Source organism: Panthera onca, chromosome B1 (assembly GCF_046562875.1).
Source record: "Panthera onca isolate mPanOnc1 chromosome B1, mPanOnc1 haplotype 2, whole genome shotgun sequence".
Classification (NCBI taxonomy): domain Eukaryota; kingdom Metazoa; phylum Chordata; class Mammalia; order Carnivora; family Felidae; genus Panthera; species Panthera onca.
The window spans coordinates 88,180,909-88,206,306 of record NC_138342.1 but is presented as its reverse complement, the minus strand read 5'-3'; the positions used below and the strand labels follow the sequence as shown (position 1 = coordinate 88,206,306).

Below are 25,398 nucleotides of genomic sequence, written 5' to 3'. Positions count from 1 at the left end.
TCTTGGGTGGGGGAGGGGCAGAGAGAGGGGTGAACAGAGGATCCAAAGCGCGCCCTGTGCTGACAGCAGAGAGCATAATGTGGGCTGGAGATCCTGACCTGACCGGAAGTTAGATGCTTAACTGACTGAGCCACCCAGGTCCCCCAAGATGTTAAATATTTCTAACATTCAGTTTTGGTAAGGGTATGGAGAGATGGGCAATCTTAATACACTGTTGGTGAGGGTTAAACCAATGCAGTTTTGTGGAGGACAATTTGGCAGAATCTCCTAAAAGAATCGTCTATGATCAGAAAGTCATGCAGAGAATCTGTTTTCCATAGTCAAGCATACAAAGTTTTGTTTACTACAGCATTTTTTCCTAATAGCACTATGTTGGAAACAATCAAAAGGTTTATTCATAAAGGAATAGTTTAATAAATTATGACACACTCAGAAATAGAATACCAGAGAACCAGTAAAAAGAAGGCCAATATGAATTAGAAACGTGTCCATGATATTTACGTTTATGATCAAAATGTTCATGATAATTAAATTTAAAAACAAATCCCAGCAAACTGTAGTGCCATGCATGTTGCAGGAAAGAAGGAGAAGAAGGAGAAGAAGGAGAAAGAAGAAAGAAAATAGAAGAAAAAAAAACACATAGAGGAGCATCTGATTGGTTTAGTCGGTTAAGCGTCCGACTTCAGCTCAGGCCATGATCTCACAGTTCATGAGTTCAAGCCCTGCGTCAGCCTCTGTGCTGACAGCTCAGAGCCAGGAGCCCCTTCAGATTCTGTGCCTCCCTCTCTCTCTCTGCCCTTCCTCCACTCATGCTAGGTCTCTGTCTCTCAAAAATAAACAAACATTAAAAAAACTTTTTCTAAGGAAAATTAAATAAATTAAAATGTATTGTTCCCCTGAAAAAAAATAATTTATTCTTCTTTCTGAATTGCTTACTTTTATTATTAATCTTTTCTGTATTAAAATGTTTTTATTAATGATTTAATATCAGTAATTGTATATTCTAGATAGTAATCCTTTGCCTATGGACTGTCTTTTAATTTTCTTTATGGTGTCTCTTCCTCTACAACTTCCACTTTTTTATTCTGGGACCTTCTTTATAATTTTAATTTATTAATATACATACATATTTTTTGAACAAAAATTAGAAAATAAAAACAATAAAAATAAATGAAGTTGTTGGAGCAGTTAGCTCCAAAGTCCTACCATTGCTTTAATGTTGAATTGAGCTTTATTTTAATTTTTTTTTAATGTCTATTTATTTTTGAGACAGAGGGAGACAGAGTGCGAGCAGGGGAGAGGCAGAGAGAGAGGGAGACATAGAAAATGAAACAGGCTCCAGGCTCGGGGCTCGAACCCATGAACCATGAGATCATGACCTGAGCCAAAGTTAGACACTTAACCGACTGAGCCACCCAGGCACTCCTTGAATTGAGCTTTAATGTTAGAAGCACAAAGCCATTTGTGAACTTATGGACACAAATTACACTATGAGAGGACCTACAATCTATCCCAATGCATTACTATATCCAGGATGATAGAAACCATATAACTGTGCCTCCTGTTCTGAAATCTACATTCTACTTCAGACACAAATTTTACATCTTAGCTAACAAATGCTTAGCAATAATTTGTTAATTTGAGAAACAAATATACTTGTTCACTTCAGTGAAACAATTATTGCTACAAAATCTCCATTCCTAATGTGCCAGAACCAGATGAGCTCTATTTAGCAGCAGCTGGACCTGTTTCACCATCCGTTTCACCAAGCTCTAGATTCCCACGGCTCCAGCTACTTGGCCATGCCATCTCTCCTTGCCACACATACAGCCAGTGACAGGAGGACGACGCGCTATGGTTTCTTCAGGCCACAGTATGTCACCAGGCGTGCGGTGGGCAACAGAGGTTGAGTATAGGGCTGCTTAATTTTTAAAAGTTTGTCATTTGTGTGTGTGTGTGTGTGTGTGTGTGTGTGTGCCTCATGATCTCCTGAACCCAGACAAAATCACACTCTCCTCCCTGGCCTCTAACTCTAGATATCAGATGACCATGATCACCACAACTGCTGTAACTACTTAGATATTCTGATTCTCAGAAGCAGAACACTCCAGTCACAGAAAGCACTCAATTCATCATGTCTCCTCTTACCTAAATCTTTCCGTCTTTTAAGTTCATTGATGTTCACATTAATGTCTTTCACTGCAGTGAAGGCATCCCCGAGTGCCCTGAAGTCTGGGTGAGAGGGAGGGGTGGAGCCCTGGAGTTCACAGAGCAGTAGTGGGTATTTCATTACACGCTGGATTGGTTTGATCATCAAAGAGCCCATGTCCAGTAAGTTTGGCTTGCCTCTATAATAGAGATAAATAATATCAGTTTCACAGACATTTGTCTTATTAACTCCTTTTCATTTTTGTGATTTTTATGATTAATCCTGAAACTGTTTTTCTCCTTTATTTTTCCTCCATTTGGCTGCATACAATTTTATTTTTAAATGTTTATTTATTTTTTGAGAGAGAGAGAGAGAGAGGGAATGAGCAGGGGAGAGGCAGAGAGGATCCAAAGCAGGCTCTGCACTGATAGCAGAGAGCCCGATGTGGGGCTTAAACTCATGAACTGTGAGATCATGACCTGAGCTGAAGTTGGATGCTTAACCAACTAAGCCACCCAGGTGCCCTGTACACAATTTCTAAAAATAAAGCAAGAGCAATGGATGACAGAAAGAAGCCAGACTGAAACATCCTACTACTAAAAACCTAAAAGAAAACATATGAGTATATCTGTCCACCAAAAAGGACTCAAAGCAGGATTTCCATCCATGTTCCACTTACCTTTTTTTTTTTTAATGACAAGATTCATAATAATAGTGGGAAACAATTCAGAATTCCTTTTTTGGAAAGACAACCAAGAAAAATACATCTTCCTGGAGATATTTTTGTGATTATTAGCAAGGAAAATATTTAAAACATGACTTGTCAAGTATAGACGAAAGAAATCATTGTCTTCTCTCTTCTACCAAATTGAATAGTTGAATTTATAATGTTTCAGAGGTTCTACCACAGTTCCCAGAAGACATTTCTAATAAATGCAACAGTTCTCTGAATATTATTAATGCCACCACTGTCACTAATCATTGCTATCACATGACTTTGCATGATTTTCCACAGGGAATTCTTAACCAACAGATCTTCAAATGGCTACATACAAGTGAGCACACATGACTGACTCTCTCTTTCGGAGTTCTGACATGAGAATAGAGTCATTCCAATTGGCCAAGCAGTTCACAGAAAGCAAAAAAGCTGAAAGCTTGGTCATGTCATTGCCCAACCCACTGTCATGCATTTTTTAGCAAGAAGTCAGGTTTCTAAAAGCATTTTTATGTCAAAAGGCAAATAAAGAGGCACTGTAAATAGACATGGACAGAAATTGTGCTTTGTTTTTGGTAGGTAAGAATATATATAAGAATATAGACAGCTTTCCAATCTTAATAGGTGAATTTTTTATTCTTTAATTATTATTTCTAAATATTAATAGGGACAGACAACACACCATATCACTGGAATAGTGAAATGGATCTAAAAAACTTTGGATAAAATTAGAAAAGTTTATCATTAGAAAAGGCCTGAAAACACCTTAGAGATCATCTGACTAAACTCTTCATTTGAAAAATGAGAAACTCGGGAACTTTGATTATCATGTGTATGTGCACACATACACACACCAGTCACTCTCTGACACATCTCCCCATTTTCATTTTTATTGTAGCACTTATCAACTATCTGCAATCATTTTGTTTCCCTATTTATCAGTTTATGCTCAATTTCTCTGTCATCACTCTATCTCCAGCCTGACATACATATTTTCTCAATGCATATTTGTAGATTGAAATGATAGATTTCAGATTTTCTGTAATGTGCTTTTATTTTACATTGAATTTTTTCCAAAAAAATTGCACAGTGGTCATGAATACTAGACCAAGGAGCTTTATCACATGCTGAGAAAATGATGATACTATAATAAAGACAAATACAGAAGCAGACCAAGTGGCAACCTTTTTTTTTTTTCTTTTGAGGAAATTCAAAGTAAATGGTTTGCAAGGGAGTAAAGAGCTGCTTTAGTGCAATTTATCTTGCACTTTCTACCCATTTACACAAAATCCATTAAGGACGGGAGGAAGGGATGTAAGGAGACAGGATGGTAAGGAGGGAATGAGGGAGAAAGGGAAAGAGAGATGTTGTTGGTTTCCAAGAGGACGGGGTGAAGTAGATGGGAAAAAAAATGTAAATCTATTATGAATACTGAGAAAAGTAACTAGGGGTGCCTGGGTGGCTTGGTCAGTTGAGCGTATGACTTGATTTCGGCCCACATCATGATCCCAGGATCATGGAATCGAGCCTTGTGTCGGGCTCTGCACTGAGCATGGAACCTACTTGAGATTCTCTCCCTCTGTCCCTCTGCCCCTCTCCTCTGCTTATGTGCTCTCTTTCTCTCTCTCTCTAAAATAAAAAAAATAAAAAATAAAAAAGCAACTAAAAATATATTTTCTAACTGATGGTATATCAAAAGCAAAACATCTGAATATGAAATACAGCATTTATATGTATCTTAACAGAGATTCTTCAACAATACAACAGTTTAGACACTTAAGTAGAAATAATTCCCTTAAATAAGAACAAGTCAGGAATATGGAAGGTATTAACTTGATGAGAAGAAATCATTTTATTTGTGTGAATATGATCAGAATTTCTTCTGAGGTTTTCCTTTGACTATCACCAAATATTAGTTTATTTAATCCTCTAAAAATCACTGAAAATGCCATCAAAATATGAATATAATCATATTCAATGATTCAATGAACTCAATCAAAGAAAACCCAATTTTAATAAGATAGCTTATTAGTCTGGTCTATTGTTATGTACATATTTAACATTTTTAATTACAGGGGGAAAAAAACCCAGATGTATGGCCTTTAGGCCATACTTGTAACTCTGAGCTTAAGATCTTTCAAAAAAACCAACCTCAGCCCTGTAGAGTGTCCACACCTTATCATGACTTCTTTTTCCATTACTTTCTGATATCAAAGTTCTATTCTCTCTCGTTTATGTTTCAAGGGGCAATAATAACAATTATTAATTATTACTCTTTCTCTTAAAAGTGTCACAATGCAATTATTTAAAAAGGCTTTCTCAAAAATGAGAAATCTCCCAGACACTTTTGTCTTCAGGCACGTACTTTGGACAGTTGCCCAAGTGATGAGCAATGATGTTCTGATATCTGCATCACACAGACAAGCAATATGGTAGAAAAGATAGAGGATGTCTTTTAAGATAATGACACTCCAGGCATTCACCCCACCTAATCCTTTCCAGTAAGATTAAGTTCTGATAACTATGAGAGGCAAATGAGTCCTATGTGTGATATAACTCAGCTCAGCCAAACACCCAATTATCACATGCATCCCCAACAGAAAGTAACCAAATGCATAACAATTTCCCATACACACTGGGCTAAAAACCAAGGTAGTCATTCATTTGTAATTCTGTTTCTTCTTCTTCTGTCTTATCATGAATACTTTGGCAAGCATTTAGTACATAAGGAGCTACGCTAATCTCATTGTGAATTATTAGGACTTTACAAAGTCCAGTAAACACAGCTGGCTTTGTTTTAGCAGCATCCAGTTTGGCTATAAAGAGCTTCAAAACAAACACAAGAAAACAGTGGCACAATGAAAATAAAAATGATGTTTAAACATTGTAAAAACGGTGGTGGCAGATAAAAAAATCAGATATATGAGACTGAGGTACACCAATATATCTTAATTAGAGGGAGAAAACAAGAGGAAGGGAAAATAATCATTTAACTATCGATCATATTACTTTGAATTTCCTCTGTTTTATGATCACAAGTATCCTAAATTTAATATTTATTTTACAGTAGCCACAAACCATGTGTACTATTATTGAATTTATTTTCATTCACTCTCCTTTTAAAACACCTTAAGTCAATTTTAGAAAAAAGCTGTACATTGCTATACAAATAATAACGAAATAGCATTTGACATAAATAAAAAATTGTTGTAAAAATAAATACGCACAATTAAGTATTAGAAGATGTGAAGAAGGGGTGCCTGGGTGGCTCATTGGTTGAGCATCTGACTTTGGCTCAGGTCATGATCTCACAGCTCAGAGCTTGGAACCTGCTTCAGATTCTGTGTCTCCCTCTCTGTCTCTGGCCCTCCCCCACTTGCAGTCTGCCATCTCTCTCTCTCTCAAAAATAAATAAACATTAAAAAAATTTTTCTTAAAAGAAGATGTAAAGAAAATGAATTAATGGTAATTGATTCATTACCAGAGAGTTTCAAACCAGAGAGAGCCAGTAATATGGAGAGGCAATAAGTTAATCATTCCTCCAAAGATTCATTAATTAGACTCCCTGAGAACCTGTGGAAGTGGAGAGAGGGAGAGGTGGGGCTTAGAATAAGAAGGACTAGTTGCAAACCTGTTTAAGAAACAGCCTAGGGGTGTCTGGGTGGCTCAGTTGGTTAAGCATCCGACTTCAGCTCAGGTCATGATCTCACAGTTCATGAGTTTGAGCCCCAAATGGGGCTCTCAGCACAGAGCCCACTTTGGATCCTCTATTTCCCTCTCTCTCTGCCCCTCCCCTGCTCACGCACTCACTCTCACTCTCTCAAAAATAAACATTAAAAAAAGAAACAGCCTAATTTTTAGGGTGCTATACAAATAAGTCAGATCATTTGAAGAACTAAGAAAGAGCTCTTGGAAATTAAAAGGATAATAGCTGAAATAAAATCTCACAAGTGTTGGAGAAAATGTTCAGGAACTTTCCAGAAAGAAGAACAAAAAATACAAAGGGATAGAAAAGAGAAGAAAAAAATTAAAAAAAAAAAAGAGAAGACTGGTTTAAAAGATCCAATATTGAAATAATTAGAGTCCCAGAAACCAAGAACAGAGCAAATATGGGGAAGAAATCATCAGTAAAATAATTCAAGAACAGGACATGAGTTAGCATGTTGAAAGAACTTGGTGAGGATCCAGCACAATGGATGAGATGGATTCACACTTGGGAATTCATGAAACTTGAGACTATTGGAGACAAAAAGAAGACCCTCCAATCCTTTAGAGAAACATACAAGCAAATGGGTACGAACATACAATTAAGAATCAGAAGAAGCTTCAGATTTTAGTAGTGACACTGAAAGCTAGAAAATGATGAAGAATTACCCTTAAATTCTGAAGATGAAGGATTTTCGATTTAGAATCCTATACTTGATCAAATTATAAATCATGTGTAAGGGTAAAATAAAGATTTTGGGAGATATAAAATTTCCTAAAATTTTACTTTCTTGGCAAACATAGAAAACTATTGAAGGAGGTACTAAAAATAGGAAAGAGGCAAAGATTCTCCAGGATGCCAGGAGGGGAGTTCCTTAAAGATGGCTGTGCCCAGTCACCCAGTCCAGACTCAATAAGTCAGAAGGGCTCTGGGAGAGGCTTTTTTAGGGAGATGAAGTTGATAGCATGCATAATATATCTGGCTGTCTTAAGAGATGACTGGCTGTGAGTGTGTGGCATTCATGATCACAACAAGGAAAACAAAAAAAATTTTTTTTAAAAAATAGAGACAATTTTTTGTTTTCCCAGGAAAACAAGTAATCAGTTTCTTCCAAGGTTTAGCTTTGAAAAGAAATTTACTCAGATATACTCACATACAAGAAATCAAATACTGATGATGGCTCTAATCCAAATGACAATGTAACTGCATAGGAAGAATGAAGAGATGTGGAGGGTGTGTGTGTGTGTGTGTGTGTGTGTGTGTGTGTGTGTAGTAGAGATGGTATAGGAAGAGAGATAAATTCTTGTCTTCTACAGGGGAAGACAAAACATAATACTTAAAAAAGAAAAACCAGGGACACCTGGGTGTCTCAGTTGGTTAAGCAACCAACTCTTGATCTCTGCTCAGGTCGTGATCTCATGGTTTGTGGGATGGAGTCCCTCCTCATTGGGCTCTGTGCTATCAGCACAGAGCCTGCTTGGGAGTCTCTCTCTCCACCCCTCTCTGCTAGCATGTGCACACACACATACACTCTCTCTCTCCAAATAAATAAATACACTTAAAAAAAAGGGAAAACCAAACATGTTTTTAGATTGATGAAGATAAGTACCAAAATATTAACTAAAAGATGTGAAAATACTTATGTCCTTAAGAAGCAGGTAAGTGAAGAGAGGACTATTTTTCTTAAATCCTGTAGAACTATTTGGCTTTTCCAACCACGGCACATATAATTTTAACAAAAGGACAAACATTTTAAAAAATGAAACATGCAAGAATATCCAAGAAAATTCTGAAAAGGAAGAGTACTGGGCTGGGATTGCAGTTGACCCCTGGAACACCACAAATTTGAACTGTGAGTGTTCACTTATACATGAATTTTTTAAATATACAGTACAGTACTGAGTATATTTTCTCTCCCTTATGATTTTCTTAATTATATTTTCTTTCCTCTAGCTTACTTTATTATAAGAACACAGTATATAATACATGTAATGGACAAAATATGTGTTAATTGACTATGTTCCCAGTAAGGCTTCTGGCCAAAGGTAAGCTACTAGCAGTTACGTTCTGGGAGAGTCAAAAGTTATGCATGGATTTTCAATTGCATGGGGTTAGCACCCCAATCTCTATGCTGTTTAAGGGTCAACTTTAGTTATATCTTATATTAAAATATAAAGCTGCAAAACTGAAAGCATTTGGTATAGGTACATATATGGATGAAAGAATAGCACAAAATGGAAAATCAAGAAATAAATACAAGTATGTATGAAAATTAAGTACATGGTAAATATGGCATTCCTACTCTGTGGAAAAAAAATAAATTATTCAATATCAGGTGTTATGATAATTTCTAGCTATGTAGAAAAAAATGACGAAATTAATGGATTCTTTATACCGAAACAATTTCCATATAGATCAAAGGTCTAAATGTTAAAAATGAAACTTATAAGAATTTGAAGGAAACAGGGGATTACACTTTAAAACAATCTTGGAGTTTTTAAGCACAAGACAAAATCTGAAAGCCATGGTAGAAAAAAGTGATAAATCTATTTTAAAATTTAGCTCTGCAATACTATACAGATAAAAATGAAAACAGAAGCTGCCATAAACCATGTTAAAAGTCAGATGATAAGCTAGAAGAATTATTTATAGCACATCAAACAGAAAAAGTGTTAATACACTTGCTAATTAAAGAGCCACTATCAATTTATTAGGAAAAGATGAACATCTCAATAAAAGTAATCAATAAAAAGATAATTTATTAGATGAGTACAAATAATTAACCATACATGAAAAATTCTCAAGATTATTACTAATTGAAATTAAAACAGTATAATACTATTTGGAGCCTCCTACATTGCCACAAGTTATAAAGATAACACATATTAATTGTTTCTAGTGCTCGCTAATAGGAGATAAATGGACAATTCATACACAGGTAGTGGGAATATAAATTATTTCAGCTTTTCTTAGATTTTCTGGCAGTAAGTATGAAAAGCCCTTTGATCTAGCAATTCCACTTTTAGAAACTCATTCTAAGAAAATCAAATTATTGTACAAATATCATGTATAAGAATGAACACATAACATCAATCTTTATAAGACAGATAGACATAATTCAAGTATCTATAAGGGTTTGGTAAACTAAACTGTGGTGTATACATCAGATAAAATATTATACAGTCATAAAGCAATGTGGATTTATATTTACTGACATAGAAAGGTGTCCATGATACACTGATGAATGAGGCAGTAAGTTGACATACAGGAAATATATAGCGGTCCTATGTTAGTCAGTGTGTGTGTGTGTGTGTGTGTGTGTGTGTGTGTGTAGAAAAAATTTCAGTGAAGTAAGGGACTCCTGAAATGCTACAAGAGTTAACTCTCTGGAATGTGACTACCAATTGTCTCTACTATCTTCATTTTGATTTTCTACGTTTTCCAGGGTTTCTTTAATAATTAAAAAAAATGTAAAACCTAAGAAAGATGAAAATAATTTACAACATTTTGAGATTGATAGAAATCCTGAATCCAAAGGTAAGAATACACGGTCAGACAGAGGATGCATATAAAAAAGTGGAAAAACATAAAGATAAAACATTGCATTTCTGGAGATTGTTAAATTTAGAATAGTTATGTTTTTCTTGCTTTAGAACAGGGGACTTGGATCAAATGCTTTGGAGGCATTTTTTTGGTGCAGGATTCTATGATTCTTGTCACTTTAATACTGTCTTTGATGTTTGCATAAGATTATAATTCAAAATAAACATGTTAGAAGTTATAAACATCTTTTTCTGTATTTTTAAATATGTCAATTGTAAAAAAAGAACCCAGACACAATTTTCCATTTCCATAGGTAAGGAATTTTTCTGAAGCATCTAAAAACCTACATTTCCTAAATGCACTCTTGGCTGCAATATTCTTGGCCTTAGCTGCTAAGGAGCCAAACAATTACAAAGCACTTGACATTGCCTTTTACCCTTTTATGTAGCAGCATGTGTGCCTCATGACCAGAGTGAGAGAAACAGGAAGGAAAATAACTCATGGCGAATGTGCCTTTGATGTTCATCCAGCCACATGCTGGGATTGCTCGTCCTCTTTTCCAGTTCTTGATGTATAGAATAGGCTAGGGGGGGGCAAACAAAGCCTGCTAACTCCCACGCAGCAGGACTGTCCTAAAAGCTAGAGCAATTTTTAAGCAAGTATTTCAATACAATGTACTGTTTGTTGTGAGTATTCTGTATGTGGGAGCCTGTGCATGCGAACTGTATTAAAAGAATCTCTCACTCTCCTCTGAATCTTTCTCTCCCTCTTCTCTCTCTCTCTATCTCTCTCTCTCTCTCTCTCTCTCTTCTCTCTCTTTTTGGTCTTTATAACCACAGGAGAAAAACTTTAGGAAAAGAAACCTGAGCAGAATTTGTAGCATAGGAAGTTCTTGTGTAATTCACATAGTTCTTCTATGTGAATCTCTAGTCCTAGGCACAATGCCGGAGCAAAAGGCTTTTTAAGGAGACAGCAATTTTCCCACCCCTCCAAATGCATCAACTATCATTGAAGAGAAGCCAGGAGGATCCCAGTGTGTGAAAGGACAAGGGCCCCCTTCCATCATGCACCTTTTCATGAGATGATCTCAGAATTAGGAACTCATTGAACAACACTACTCACATCTGTTTGCATGCTATATATATATATATCCCCCTTTTGAAAGAAAAGACTTATAAAGTGAGAGAAAACTGGGTGCCTGTTTGGTATGTCAAAAACTAACATCTCAACTTGGCCAAGACACGAGCACAAGGCCTTAGTTTAAGGTTCCCTGTCCGATGCCTGGTTCTTCCACCTCACTTCTGAAATTCTGTCTTTCCTCATGGTCACTCTGCACCAAAGCATAAATGACAGGTATTTACAGCTTAAGTTAATATAATTTTTATTTTATAGATTTTTGTATTTCCTGATGTACAGTTTCATAAGTTTAGAACACACACACACACACACACACACACACACACGTGTACACAAGTACACACACAGACTAGGAACTCAGGCCTTTAGATAATTAACTAACCATGCTAAAGCAAACATGCTTTTTTTTAAAATTTTTTTTTAACGTTTATTTATTTTTGAGACAGAGAGAGACAGAGCATGAATGGGGAGAAGGTCAGAGAGAGAGGGAGACACAGAATCAGAAGCAGGCTCCAGGTTCCGAGCTGTCAGCCCAGAGCCCGACACGGGGCTCGAACTCACGGACCACCAGATCACGACCTGAGCCGAAGTCGGACGCTTAACGGACTGACCCACCCAGGCGCCCCGGAAAAATGCTTTTTTAGGGGCCCCTGGGTGGCTCAGTCCGTTAAGCGTCCAACTTCGGCTCAGGTCATGATCTCTCTGTTCGAGCCCAGCATCAGACTCTGTGCTGACAGCTAGGAGCCTGGAGCTTTCATTGGATTCTGTTTCCCTCTCTCTGCTCCCCCCACTAACCCGTCCCCCCCCACCCCCCCGCACTGCCTGCTCACACTCTGTCTCTCTTTCTCAAAAATAAAATAAACATTAAAAAAATGAAAGTAAATGTACTTTTTAAAAGTACTGGTAAATCTGTGTTTGTATTTAAGCCAATATCCTTCAGTATTAGACTAGACATGTTTTCCTTCTATAAAAATGGACATCTTCCAAAGTGTTGTGTATATGTTTTGTTATTCTGATAAGATAACTTCTATATTATCCCAGTGACAAACTATTTCATCTTAATATTTTATGTATATTAAATATATTTTATATGTGTGTTTGATTTTTTCTCTGTAAATCATATAAGAGTCCAAATTGGAAGAAACCCAATATTTACTACAATGCATGAAGATCTTTTCTTTTGTACATTAATCTATAGAAACTTCAAAAACATTATGGTATTAATCTGAGGTTTTTTGTTTTTTTTTTTTAAAGACTAATGTTGTTCTTAGGAAGGTATGTTTTGGACACAATAAGTTCCTAAACATACATGCGATGAGCAATTCCTAAAGAGTTCCTGGAACCAGCAAAGTTGTAATTTATTAAATATTATACCCCAGGATTCTTTTAATACATTTTGTAAAATATATGAGATAATTTAATATGTAGGATTACCTCAGGCAAATTGGAAATAATGTATCAGAAGCAATAAACATAATTGTAAAAAACAAAAATTCTAATTTTTGGAAATACTCAATAGCATTTTCCCCATGAGCTTTACATTTGGTTTCTATTATTAAAACAAATGTACTTACTCTTGCATGTATATTTTCCTATAAGAGAGAAGGAGAAAAGTAAATTAATGTAAATCTACATACTTAAGGCAATATGCAAGCATTATAAAACCCTTAAATTTTTATTACATAAAATAAAGTGATGTTATTTTCATGAATGTTTTAGAGAATTAGTCTCATTATTTTATAATCACATCCCTTAAATTTTACCTGTATCTTGTCTACACCAACTTTGTTTCACACTCTATATAAGATTAAAAACTATTGATTCAGATTGTAATTAGTAAATTTTGATCATGTGAAATGGATTTAAACATCATTTTTTTTTACATTATGAAAAGAGAGAATAGAATTAGTTAAACATAGTGACAGGAGAAATTGAGATTATAACACTACAAAGTAAACTGTAATTGACTGGTAGAAAGCTACCCTCAAGTGCTACATAATATTTCTGTATACAGTGTTATCCAGGTTATAAACTATTCACCTATTCAATATGACAATTCACTAATTATCAAAATTCACAAAAACTTTCACTAGCCATTGCTAGTTTTGTGGCTTACATCTAGCTCAGGAAAAATGGAAGTCCTTCAAGGCAATGTGATCTGCCTCTCCTTCCACTTCCTCTCTACCTCATTTCCTGTTGTTCCCAAACTTCCCCCAAACTATGGCAACAGCCCAGGACTCTTTTTATAGTCTTTATAGTCTTAAGACAAGCTTCTGCCTCCAGGTCTGGGCACTTGCTGTTCTTCTGCCTGGTTGCTCTTGCCTCAGGTATCTCCTTCAGGTCTTTGCTCAAATGTTTCTTCCTAGTGAAACCTTCCTAGGGAAACCTTCCTAAAGTTCCTTTAAAACAAACTTTTAAAAATTGTGCCATGCATCCTACTCTACTTTTTACCCTCTTTTTCTGCTTTATTTCTCTTCATAACACTGTCACTTTCTAATATACCATACAGTTATTTCATTTGTTGTCTATCTCTCTGCTCCCCATCTGAATGAGGGCAAGAATGTGTGCTTGCTCTGTTCTCTGCTGTAGCCCCAGTACCTGAAAAAGTGACTGGCATCAGGTAGGAGTACAAGACATATTTGTCAAATTAATTAATTAACAAGAAAAGAAGTGGGAATCATTCAAGTTAAATTTCAGGCAGAAAGGAGATAGAAATTTTCCTCCAAAAGCTTCATATAGCTATAAAGAAATAAAGCAGTAAACTGTGTTCATAACCTGATCACCTCGACCTCTGGTTTCCAGTCTTTTGGAATACAATGAATATTTTCAATATGAAAAATTTTTGTGACCTCATTTCATAACAATAGATAGTCTTTTCATATTCTATGATTGAGAAGAAAATCTATGGTAAATACCTATGTTGAATTTCATAGATTTAATGGATTTAAAAGGTTTGAAAAAATTAATCCCAGTACTCTACATATGTGGAAAACAATGGTATACATATATGTAAAACAGTTTGTCCTTCACTCTTCACACATCTTCTATGAATGGATTCCTAGACATCTTGAAATAACTGGGTTCTGCTGAATCTAAGATTTCCTTGTTGTAATCAAGCAGAGAATCATAAGTTTTTTTTTTTTTTAAATCAGCAACTGTTATCATTTTAGGCAATTATTAAATGCTATTTGAAGAATGCTTCTACTTGAATGAAAGAAATTGCACTATTACCCACCCCCCATGCAGCATTTCCTTCCATTTATTTAAATTCACATTTTAATCTCAATTTCTGTCCCCTTCTAATGAGGAATTTCCTTTTCTCAGTATGCTCTATGGATCATAGATCAGAAAATTTGGGGGAAAAGTTGAATAAAAATATAAATGCATTTTTCTACGGGGCAAACAACTGAACAACATGATAATTTTGGAACCAAACAGAGAATTTGAAGTTGAAAGAAAAGATTGTTCTTTTAACTCCTAAAGAAGACATAGAAATTTTTTTCTCTATTTCATTTATTTCAACCAAATAAAACAAATATTATAACATAAATTAAACACTGTATTTAATATCAGTATAACATTTTATAAAAAGGAACCTGAGAGATTTTCTAACAGGGAAAACCTGTAATAATAGTACTACCTTATAATGTCTCCTTTTTATTTGCTCCTCATTTTAAAAATTCTTCCTTTTAGGCTAAAACTTTCCAGAAGTTCACCCCAGCCAAAGACAATTCAGGAAGGAGGAAGTTAAATTGTGTCCACTTACCCTTTTATGGGATAAAAGTAATTTAATACAACCCTCACCACACCTCTTACCCTCACGGCCTCATTATAAGTTGACTTAAAATTAACAGAAGTTTTTATGTGGCTGTTTCTTAATTATAATAGTCTTTGTTCAAACATGGTGCCATACAACAAGGAATTGAAAAACATTTCAAAAATGATTAAAAATATTTTTCGTGTTTACTTTATTATTTATTTTGAGAGAGAGAGAGAGAGAGAGAGAGAGAGAAAACAAACAGGGAAGGGGCAGAGAGAGAGGGAAAGAGAGAATCCCAAACAGTCTCCGCACTGTCATCTCAGAGCCTGACACGGGGCTCGAACTTGCAAACTGTGAGATCATGACCTGAGCTGAAATCAAAAGTCAGATGCTTAACCGACTGAGCCAACCAGGCACCCCTCAAAAATGATCTTAATTTTTATTTGGAACGTTTTTTAGAATATCATTAAGCAGTATAAAATATGGTGAACAAATTAAACTCTATTCCTTTAGATTCTGCATTGCACAAGATTTTAGCTTCCTCTCTGAATGGAGAAACTGTAGTAGTATTACAAACAGCCAAAGCACCCACATGACTAGAAGTTAGTTTTCCTCCCAAGGATGGTGGCTTTGGTTAGGAAGAAGAAAAATGTATACAAATTTATAACAACTAGACATAAAGCTAGGAATGTGTCTTCCAACTACCAAAAAACTTGGAAAAGCCCCTTCATTCTTTATCTATTACAAAATAAACAGATCTCTAGTGCCTCTGAAAGGCAGCAGGGATTTGGTGGTATTTATAGCTAGAAAAACAGAATAAGGAGGTAGCAGACAGGCTATTCTAATTATAGTTACACTTGCATTTATAGCTATTCTATTTTTCATTTTCTGCATACAGATCAGAAGCCTTAAATAACCCCAAAGAGGCTAAGTAACCAGAGCTTTAGCAAATGACTTCCATAAATTTAGAGACTGTATTAATAGCATTTCATGCAATCTTACGGGTCACTAATGAGATTCTGTAAATATTCCTTGTTGAATAAATAAAAATTTGCAGATTTCCAATTTGTAAGTTACAGATGTAGATGTGATACTGCACTCCCAGAAAGTTTTAGCCTTTTCTTTCTTAAGGTCCCCAAACCCTGAAATTACTGCTTAGATGGTGTCTATAGTTATGAAGAAAGTCGTATGCTTCAGGGAAAGCAGCTAGTAAGTACTGATTTCTCCTTCTGAAGTGGTTCTTAACCTGAGTATGTATCCACAATCACCTGAGGGTGCTAGTTAATCCATAGCTTCTTGGATTGGACCCCCAGCAGTCCTATTTATGTATGTATGTGTGTATGTATGTATGTATGTATGTATGTATGTCTGGAGCAGAGCCTAGGAATGTGCAGTTTTAATACACATCCCTGTGGATCTGACACAGGGGAAATCATACACCAGGAAATGCTGTCCTAATGTTTCAAAGGGATTCAAAACTATTTTCTAGATACAAATATTATTTTCTCTTTTGAAAGATAATGGGCTTCAAAGAATAGCCAAGGGTTATGAGCTCAAGTCTGTTACAGAACCAGGAAATCTCTCTACCCTCCTTTTGGAAATTAGTCTTTAACCTTACCGTGACAGCTTCTGGTGTGTTATTTAAATTAACTTTGGTATTGTTATTAAACTTTCCAGATGGTTTTGTTTATCTACCCAAGTAGAAAGTGTGATCCTAGGAGGCAAGAACTATGCATATATATGTGGGTTTTTTTCAACATTATCTAGTACTTTTATAAATATTTATTAGGCCCTCAATAAACATATTTTAATTTTAGTTCAAATGCAACCTAAGTTGCTTAAAATCTGCTTTAACTTCTGAGACCTGAAGCCACCTCTCTCATGGCTATTGCTTCAATATCCCCTTGCACGGTAGAAATGAAGGCCACACCTAATATTCATTAGAAATTGGCAACTGTGCACTTGGGCTCTGTTATTTAGCCACAAGGAGAAGGCAGAGCCCCAGTAATAGCTTTGACTGATTACTTGGCAAGGGAAACCAAGCCCTTGGGGTGTTCCAGACTCTCTTTGGCCTATAAACCTGTTTAAAAACCTGTTTCTCAGAATTTAAAGCTTAGCTCAATTGAAGCCAGTATTATAGTAATGTCAATAATTCTGCTCTCAGCTTTTGGGCAGACCAGTACAATTCATCATCAACTTTATTTTCATGAAGGCAACTTTTGGGAAAATAGCTCTAACTTAAGCTATTTTATTTTGATTTTTCTTTCCCTTAAGAAATAGTAGTGTCAATATTACTTTGCTTGGATTTTTGTGCTTTCTAAGCCTTAGCACCTTCCAGTGCCTGAAATTACTCCCTAGAATCAGAGTAGTGCTGAATACACAAGATTTGGGACATCCACCAGGGCAATAACTCAAGGCTTTCAGAAAAAGATCAAGTAAGTCATTGGGTCTGAAAGTCATTTTCAGTAATTGATACTTCATGATGTTTCAAAATTACCTCTGCCTTTTAGCTGCTTTTAGGGGGTATGATACTGAACTACACTGCCTAATGGAGTATTCTGGCAGGGTCCATTTCTTTCTCTTAGGAGTCAAAAGCCTTAATGATGAATAAACTAGTGTTCACCCCACTCTGAACAGACAGCCCCACTTCTAGTCAGCTGTTAGGAGCACATGCCAAAGTAAATTAGCTACATCCGTTCCTGGTATGGACCTCCATTCCTGAGGTTGTAGTTGGAGCGATAGTTAAAGGTCCTAGTTGTTCACTTGCTGTGAGATTTTTATTTCTAGAAATTGAAGAAGGAGAGTGACTCAAGTAAGACATTTACTGATAAGATCTTGCCACTAGTATAAGGTAGGAAAAGTAGATATTCACACCCCGGATAACACCATTATTTCTCCATACATATTTAGACGATGTTGCTTTTAATATATGAATTTATTTACATGGATACAACTTCGAACTTCAAGGTTTCTCCGAATTGATTTCTAACACTGAACTAAACTGCAAATAGTGGAAAAATACTCAACTGGAGCTACACGTCACATATTATCCTTAAGAGTTACCTAAATTCTCATTTATTATTACTTTTTTTTTTATTTTCAGCACCCAGAGCTATGCTCGGTATAGTGTAAGCACTACATAAATGCTTGTGATTTTGCGACTTGAATATAGTCTTTCCATGATATGAAAAATGGGTAAAGAACTGCAACAACTTAATGACCAATAGAGGGCAGTAACGTTAATTTTTAAAAATTATTTGGCTCCTGTTTTAAACCCACTTTCAATCCCAGCTCTCCCCTGGAAAGACATTTTCCAGAGACCAGTAATTCCCCTATCCATGGGTTCATTTCTTGGGGTTTCTGTTACTACGGAAAAACCGTGATCCGAAAGCAGATGGTCCTCCTTCTGATGACTGATCCTAAGCAGGTCCATAGTAGCCTAACACTACTTCTCAAGGCCTCTGTCATTCACCTAACTTCATCGCATCATCATGGAGGCATGCTATCATCTCTCATTATCACAAGAAGAAGGGTGAGTATAGTACAACAAGATATTTTGAGAGACAGACCATATAACTTTTATTGCAGTATATTGTTATAATTGTTCAATTTTAGTTATTGTTGTTAAATTCTTACCATGCCTAATTTATAAATTAAACTTTATCATAGGTATAGGTATGAATGTATACGAAAAAACATAGTATATATAGGGTTTGGTACTATCCAAGTTTTCAGAAATCCAGTGCGTGTGTGTGTGGGGGGGGTCTTGGAACGTATCTCCCATGGATAAGATGGGGGATTACTGTAGTCTCATGATTTCATTTTAATTTAGCTACCAACCTCTTGTACCACATTAAGACCCCCATATTTGTCCTCCTGCAATAGAGTACCTAATGGGGGAATATGCTAGAGGCTCAGACTGCTGGGTATGCTTTGATTAAGATATCACAACTCTCTCTGGTTAATTCTTTGACAATGGGTAATCCTTAGAAATGAAACACTGCAGTAGAACCACTAGGTAAGATGTGGAGTAGGGCAGAAATGTCGGCTTTAGCTTCATGTGGTAGAACACTGCATACAAAATAAGATCCCAATTCCATTTAGGAGAATCAACCCAAACACATATCCATATTTATGCATATAAATAAAATCAGAAAAAATGCAAGCTGTGGTTAATACATGGTCTAGCAAAGAGTTAATACATGGAATAGCAAGTGTTTTTATCTTATTTGTACTTCCTTATATTTTTTAGATTTTTATGGTGAATAATTTCCTCCAGATTAAAAAAAAATGTATATTATGTAGCACCAAAACTTTAAGGATAAAGAAGGAAGGCATAACTAACTCCTGAAACTAACTTGAACAGGGTCTGACTGAACCTGGTCTAGTGAATCTGGGGGAAAGTGAGAGCCATCAGAGAACCATGGAACATTCCACTAACTTTATTATTCCACATGCTGCAGTGGTCACGGTGCCCCATGCTGTCTCATGGTGGGGGGTGGGCAGGGAGGTAACAACAGCTTTAAGAAGGGCCTTTTCTTCCACATTTCATTTTTTGATATTGCATTTTTCTATCTCTACAGAGCCCTGAATCTTCTCCCATGTTATTTTTAGTCATGCTCACAGGGGGGAGAAAAGAGTCAATCAGGGTTTCTGGCATGTCAGCTTTTCATAAAGAAACACAAAGTGGAGCTCCCAGCAAGCCTCATCAAATATAGGATTTATGTGAGAACTTTCATCTACATCCAGTTAAAATGTTCCCTGCTAGGCATGGAAATCATCATTTGAAAAGGCCTTACTTTAAGGACTGGATACAGTGGCTCAAATGTTGCTTCAGCTCTTCTTCCTTTTCATAGGATTCCAGTACACTGTGCGCCTCATCATGGTGGTAGCAGTAGATTTTATAAATATCTTCCAGGGGCCCTTTAATCTGCAAGAATACTTCTCCTGAAAAATGTAAAACAAAGGCAAAATGACATCAAGTCAACCAGACTGACATTCCACATATTTACTATTTGACAACGGTGGCTAGTCTTAAGAAGTTGGATAGGTCCCACTTCATCCCCAGGTTACTCAGGAGGGGTGGAAGACGTTCCTTTCCTTTTTCCTTTCCTTTCCTTTCCTTTCCTTTCCTTTCCTTTCCTTTCCTTTCCTTTCCCTTTCCCTTTCCCTTTCCCTTTCCCTTTCCCTTTCCCTTCCCCTTCCCCTTCCCCTTCCTTTCCTTCCCCTTCCTTTCCTTTCCTTTCCTTTCCCTTTCCCTTTCCCTATCCCTTTCCCTTCCTCTTCCCCTTCCCCTTCCTCTCCTTCCCCTTCCTTTCCTTCTCTTTCCTTTCCTTTCCTTTCCTTTCCTTTCCTTTCCTTTCCTTCCCCTTCCCCTTCCCCTTCCCCTTCCCCTTCCCCTTCCCCTTCCCCTTTCCCTTTCCCTTCCCTTCCCTTCCCTTCCCTTCCCTTTCCTTTCCTTTCCTTTCCTTTCCTTTCCTGTCCCCCTTATTCTTCCCTCCCTCCTTTTTTCTTCCCTTCCTTCCTCTCGTTTATAAAATGCAGAATAAAGAGCTTAATGGAGATAGGCAGCAAAAGAAGGTTGGTTTTCTCAAAGGTGACTTTATGCATTTGACTGACGTGGAGGATCCCAGTTAAGGAAAACACTTTAGAATCAGTCTGTATGGGTTTGAATCAGGCTGTGTTACAGACTTGGACAGGTAATGACTTGGACAAGTTACTTTGGCTCTCTGAATCTGATTCCTCCCAGAATCAGATTATTATTTTTATTATTATAGGCACAATAATAGATCCAATTTTATACGCTCATTATAAAAATTAAAGAGGTAGTGTGTAGAGTACAGTTCATACATAGTAAATGCTCAAAATGGAGCAATTATTGCTAATTTTTTAGAGGTAAGGAAAGTGAAATTTCAGGTTCAATGTAAATTATTTTCTTTTACTATTTATTCAGCTAACATTTCCCTTGGTATCTGAAAGACAAGCAGTAGAGTTTAGGGATATAAAATATTTCCTTATATGTAATAGTAGAAGAATTGGCCATTATTCCTGTTAAAACTCAGTTGGATACTACTATAAACCAGAGTTTTATCACTGTATCTTCATATAACAACTTGGGCTAATTGTGTCCAAGCATTTAAAGCATCCTTTTTGATATTATGATAAAATTGGGTCTGTAACTGATGGCTCAAGCAGATATTGAATAGTTGGATTTAATGACCCACTCCATCACTTGAAAATATATATTAAGTATCCACTGCATAATCCAGCACTGTGTTAAGATGATTTGGGAGACAGAAGAAATATGTGATAGCATCTGCACTCAAAGATACTGCAAATGTGGGCTTGACAATGATTTGGGATTGAACTGATTGAGAGTTACATGGACCTACCAATCTGCAGCTATTACAGTAACAACAGTAAGTCATTCTTCCTATGGAAATAGAATGCCCTTTGTATTTTCAGCATGCTTTGTGCATATTAACCGCTTAATTCCCTATATGTGTAAGGAAATAAGAGGTTATTTATCCCTATTAAACAAGGATGGACAAATCTGAGTTTGAAACACATGTATGATTTTCCAAAGTCCGGTGGAGGCAAAGTCAGGATTAGAGGCTATCTTCGCCTCAGTTTTTCCTCAGATGTCAGCCCCCAACACATTAGAGCTTTGCTGGACACTACACAAAGTGGTGTGGTTGGAAAGAACATTGAACTCAGAATCAAAAATCGTTGTTGTTTAGGGTTTGGGTGGTAACTGAGTATCTCAGTTCTCATCACTCCTGAGGATGAATTTGAGAATTAAATGGAACATAGATGTAAAAAAAAAACAAACATCTGGAACTAACTAGTTGCTCAATAAATATCACTTGTCTCTTAATGCTATTCTACTATCTCTAGAATTAAAACACTAGTACTTTTAAAGTATCACATTCTGTTCTAATTTATATCCAGCCAGTAAAAGACTTTCCTTCCCTTTCCATTAGATCGGATTTCAGACTGTGTGTGTGTGTGCGTGTGCACATATGCATGTGCAGGTGTGTGGGTGTGTGTCTTGTTTGTTTTTTAGTAGCGCTTTTTCTGGACTTGTATGGAAACTCAGTGTCTGTGAGCATCTTCGGAACTGAAAGGATGAGGGATTTTTATTTTGTTCCTGGGATTTTACTGAATTCATCCTTCCACCAGTGTAATTTTGGCAGATTTGGTCTTTAAGACAGCAACACAAACAGTAAGAAATAGAGTAGTTCCAAGAAGAGAAAATAAAATAGTATAGTAACTAAATTTAGGCTTGGGAACGAGAGTAACAGTGCAGGGTAGAGCAAGGACTTTGGCTGCCGAAAGGAATCATGACCCAGAAGTGGGAGCGAGTGACAGGCCCGGGTGAAACTCAGCAGCAAGTCCAGAAAGGATCTGGATACAGACAGCCCAACCCAAGATAGGATTACAAATATGTGTTCACTACAAAGCAGTTTAGAGTAAAGACAAAGAAAGGAAGAGGTAAGGACAACCTCATAAATCTGCAATAGGATCAAGTCAGAAAGTCAAAAAACAAGGGACAAAGACATTTATTTTACACACAATGAAACCATTAATTGTAAAGTCTCGTGAACATGCACGCCCACACTCACATATATTTTTAACAGAAGTGGTGTAGTTTGAAAGAATTTATAGCTTTCTCCTTACTAGCAGAGTCAAATTTTTTACTCTTTTCCAAGTAAAATTCTGTTGGGGATCTAAGAACAATTATTAAAGTTAAAAGATATTTAAGCACTCTAATTGAAAGTCATTTATTCACCCAAAGGCCAAGTACAACACTGGCGGGCAGAATATTTGATTCCCCTTCCAGCCCTACCAATGTATTCTGCTTCATAATAATGCAGATAAAGCGATGTGTCTTGCAGCAAAAAAGTGATTCTGTTTCCACGGTAACATAACTCTGGGCTGCGTTTCTTTAGTGGTGAAGGACAGCTGCTCTGTCTAATGGATGTGGGCTTGAAGGGATGATTAGGAGTGGAGGGAGGACTGAGCCAGGACCAGTGAAGGTAATTTCACTTCAGGCTGCCTGTCACAAAAGCACCAGAACGCTATAAAATAAATATAACTTTCGTGTGCTTTTTAAAAAGATTCTAAAACCCAAGAATTTCTGCATTGGCTTTCCCCAAAAGCAATCTCCATGCAGAGGAGAAAAAGTTATCTCCTCTACAAACAACTCCCCAAAATATCGACCATATTTTATGTCCTGGTATCATTTTTCCAGTGTTGCAAATTGTTGCCTTCACTAATGTAAATATATTCATGCTTCTCTTCTTGGTCCACCTCTTCTTTACGTCCAGACCCTCATGTCCATCCCCAAGATATACCATACCATACAATTTGGCCTCTCTATTATTCTGACTCCACTCCAAGATGAATTTCCCCTGCAGGGCAGTAAACCAAGGTAAAGACAGTGACACTCAAGAGATCTCCTTGTCCAAGGCTTTGGCTTAGGAAAAGAGCATAAAAGGGAATGAAGTAGTTACTCCATCCTGGTTTTACAATTTAATGAGTGACTATTTCACACCACGCACTTTGGTAGGTACTGCAGGTACAGAGAACCAAGGCTTCCCTCAAGAAACTTATAAAGGCCAGTGAAAGTAAACTCCCATTTGCCAGACTTTGTATAAAACACAGGGGGACACCTATTCTGCTCTTGAGCAATTTCCATAACGGCCTGCCCCTGAAGTAGGAGCTCTGAATGAGTACAAAGCATAGAAACACGCTGAGGGAGTAAGGTCTGTTCACAAGCTGCAAGTGGTTCTCACATGGCTGGACAGGGCCATAGAACTTAGGCAAAGTTCCAGAAGAGGCTGTATTTTTAGGCAGGGGCTAAATCATGAAAGACTGTGTGTGTCATGAAGCAGCTGGAACTTTAGTCTGCAGGTGATGGAGAAGCACAGATGATTGATATTAAGTGGCAGACTAACATCATTAGATTATATTCTAGAAAGATTACTCTGGCAATTAGTCATATGAAAGATGGAATTTGAGGGAGGAGTTAGTGAGACTGGAAAAGAGAATCCAATTAAAAGGCTTCCATAGAAATACAACAAATAAATAATGAGGGCTAACACAGGAAGTTAGAGCCCTAAGAAAGAGTGCTCTAAAATCAACTGTGTGCTTTCAAATCCTGGTTTTACCATTTACCCCTGTGACATTTGGGAGAGTTACTTGACTTCTCTGTTCTTTAATTTCCTGATCTATAATATGGACAAATAATAGTAATAGCAGGGTTGTTTGAAGATTAAATGAATTTAAAACATGTAATATATCAGTAGTTGGCATGTGCAAATGTCCAATAGATGTTAGCTATAACCACTAAAGCAAAACAGGGAGGATGGAGAAGAGGGCAAGAGACATTGACATATGTGAGAGATGAAGAGGTTAATTCCAAGCATATCTCAGGATTCTAGTTTCAGTAAGCATGTGGATGGACAATGATAATAAGGTATGGAGTTTATGTGGAAAGATGGAAAGATGTTGAGTTTAATTTTAGATATACTGAGTTTGAGTCATCCAAAATATATTTAAGTAGAGAAGTCCCTTATGGAATTTGATATATGAATCTGAGATTGAAGAAAAAAAGTTCTGCCTATGACCCAGCAATTGCACTACTAGGTATTTATCCAAGGGATACAGGTATGCTGTTTCGAAGGGGCACATGCACCCCAATGTTTATAGCAGCACTATTAACCATAGCCAAAGTATGGAAGGAGCCCAAATGTCCATCGATGGATGAATGGATAAAGAAGATGTGGGGTGTATATATATATATATATATACACATATATATATATGTATACACACACACACACACACACACACACAATGGAACATTACTCGGCAATCAAAAAGAATGAAATCTTGCCATTTGCTACTACGTGGTTGGAACTAGACGGTATTTTGCTAAGCGAAATTAGTCAGAGAAAGACAAATATCAGATGACTTCACTCATATGAGGACTTTAAGATACAAAACAGATGAAAATAAGGGAAGGGAAACAAAAATAATATAAAAACAGGGAGGGGGACAAAACAGAAGAGACTCATAAATATGGAGAACAGAGGGTTACTGGAGGGGTTGTGGGAGGGGGGATGGGCTAAATGGGTAAGGGGCATTAAGGAATCTACTCCTGAAATCATTGTTGCACTATATGCTAACTAACTTGGATGTGAATTAAAAAAAAAAATTAAGAAAATGGTAAAAAAAAAAAAAGTGTTCTGAAAAAGAGGTGTAAGAATGTAAAGCTCGGGAAACAGAAGCCATAACTTTGCTATGACCATGCAAGAAAGTCTACAGAGTGAGAAGAGGGCTTCAGGACCAAATGCTGGGGCACACTAACATTGAGGGAGCCC

At 36.7% G+C, this 25,398-nt stretch overlaps 1 protein-coding gene across 2 annotated transcripts in view; it reads right to left on the bottom strand.

Annotated features, from left to right (window-relative positions):
* Positions 1–25,398, bottom strand: part of ARHGEF38 (Rho guanine nucleotide exchange factor 38) — a 131,073-nt gene that overhangs the window by 28,916 nt on the left and 76,759 nt on the right. Inside the window, exons 4-6 of one of the 2 annotated variants that reach the window (XM_060654492.3) lie at positions 19,810–19,957; positions 12,825–12,842; positions 2,149–2,348 (exon numbers count right to left, since the gene is read on the bottom strand). In XM_060654492.3, the coding sequence (XP_060510475.1) occupies positions 2,149–2,348; positions 12,825–12,842; positions 19,810–19,957 (366 nt within the window). The remainder of the gene's footprint in view (positions 1–2,148; positions 2,349–12,824; positions 12,843–19,809; positions 19,958–25,398) is intronic. The other variant, XM_060654493.3, reaches the window with a different exon arrangement.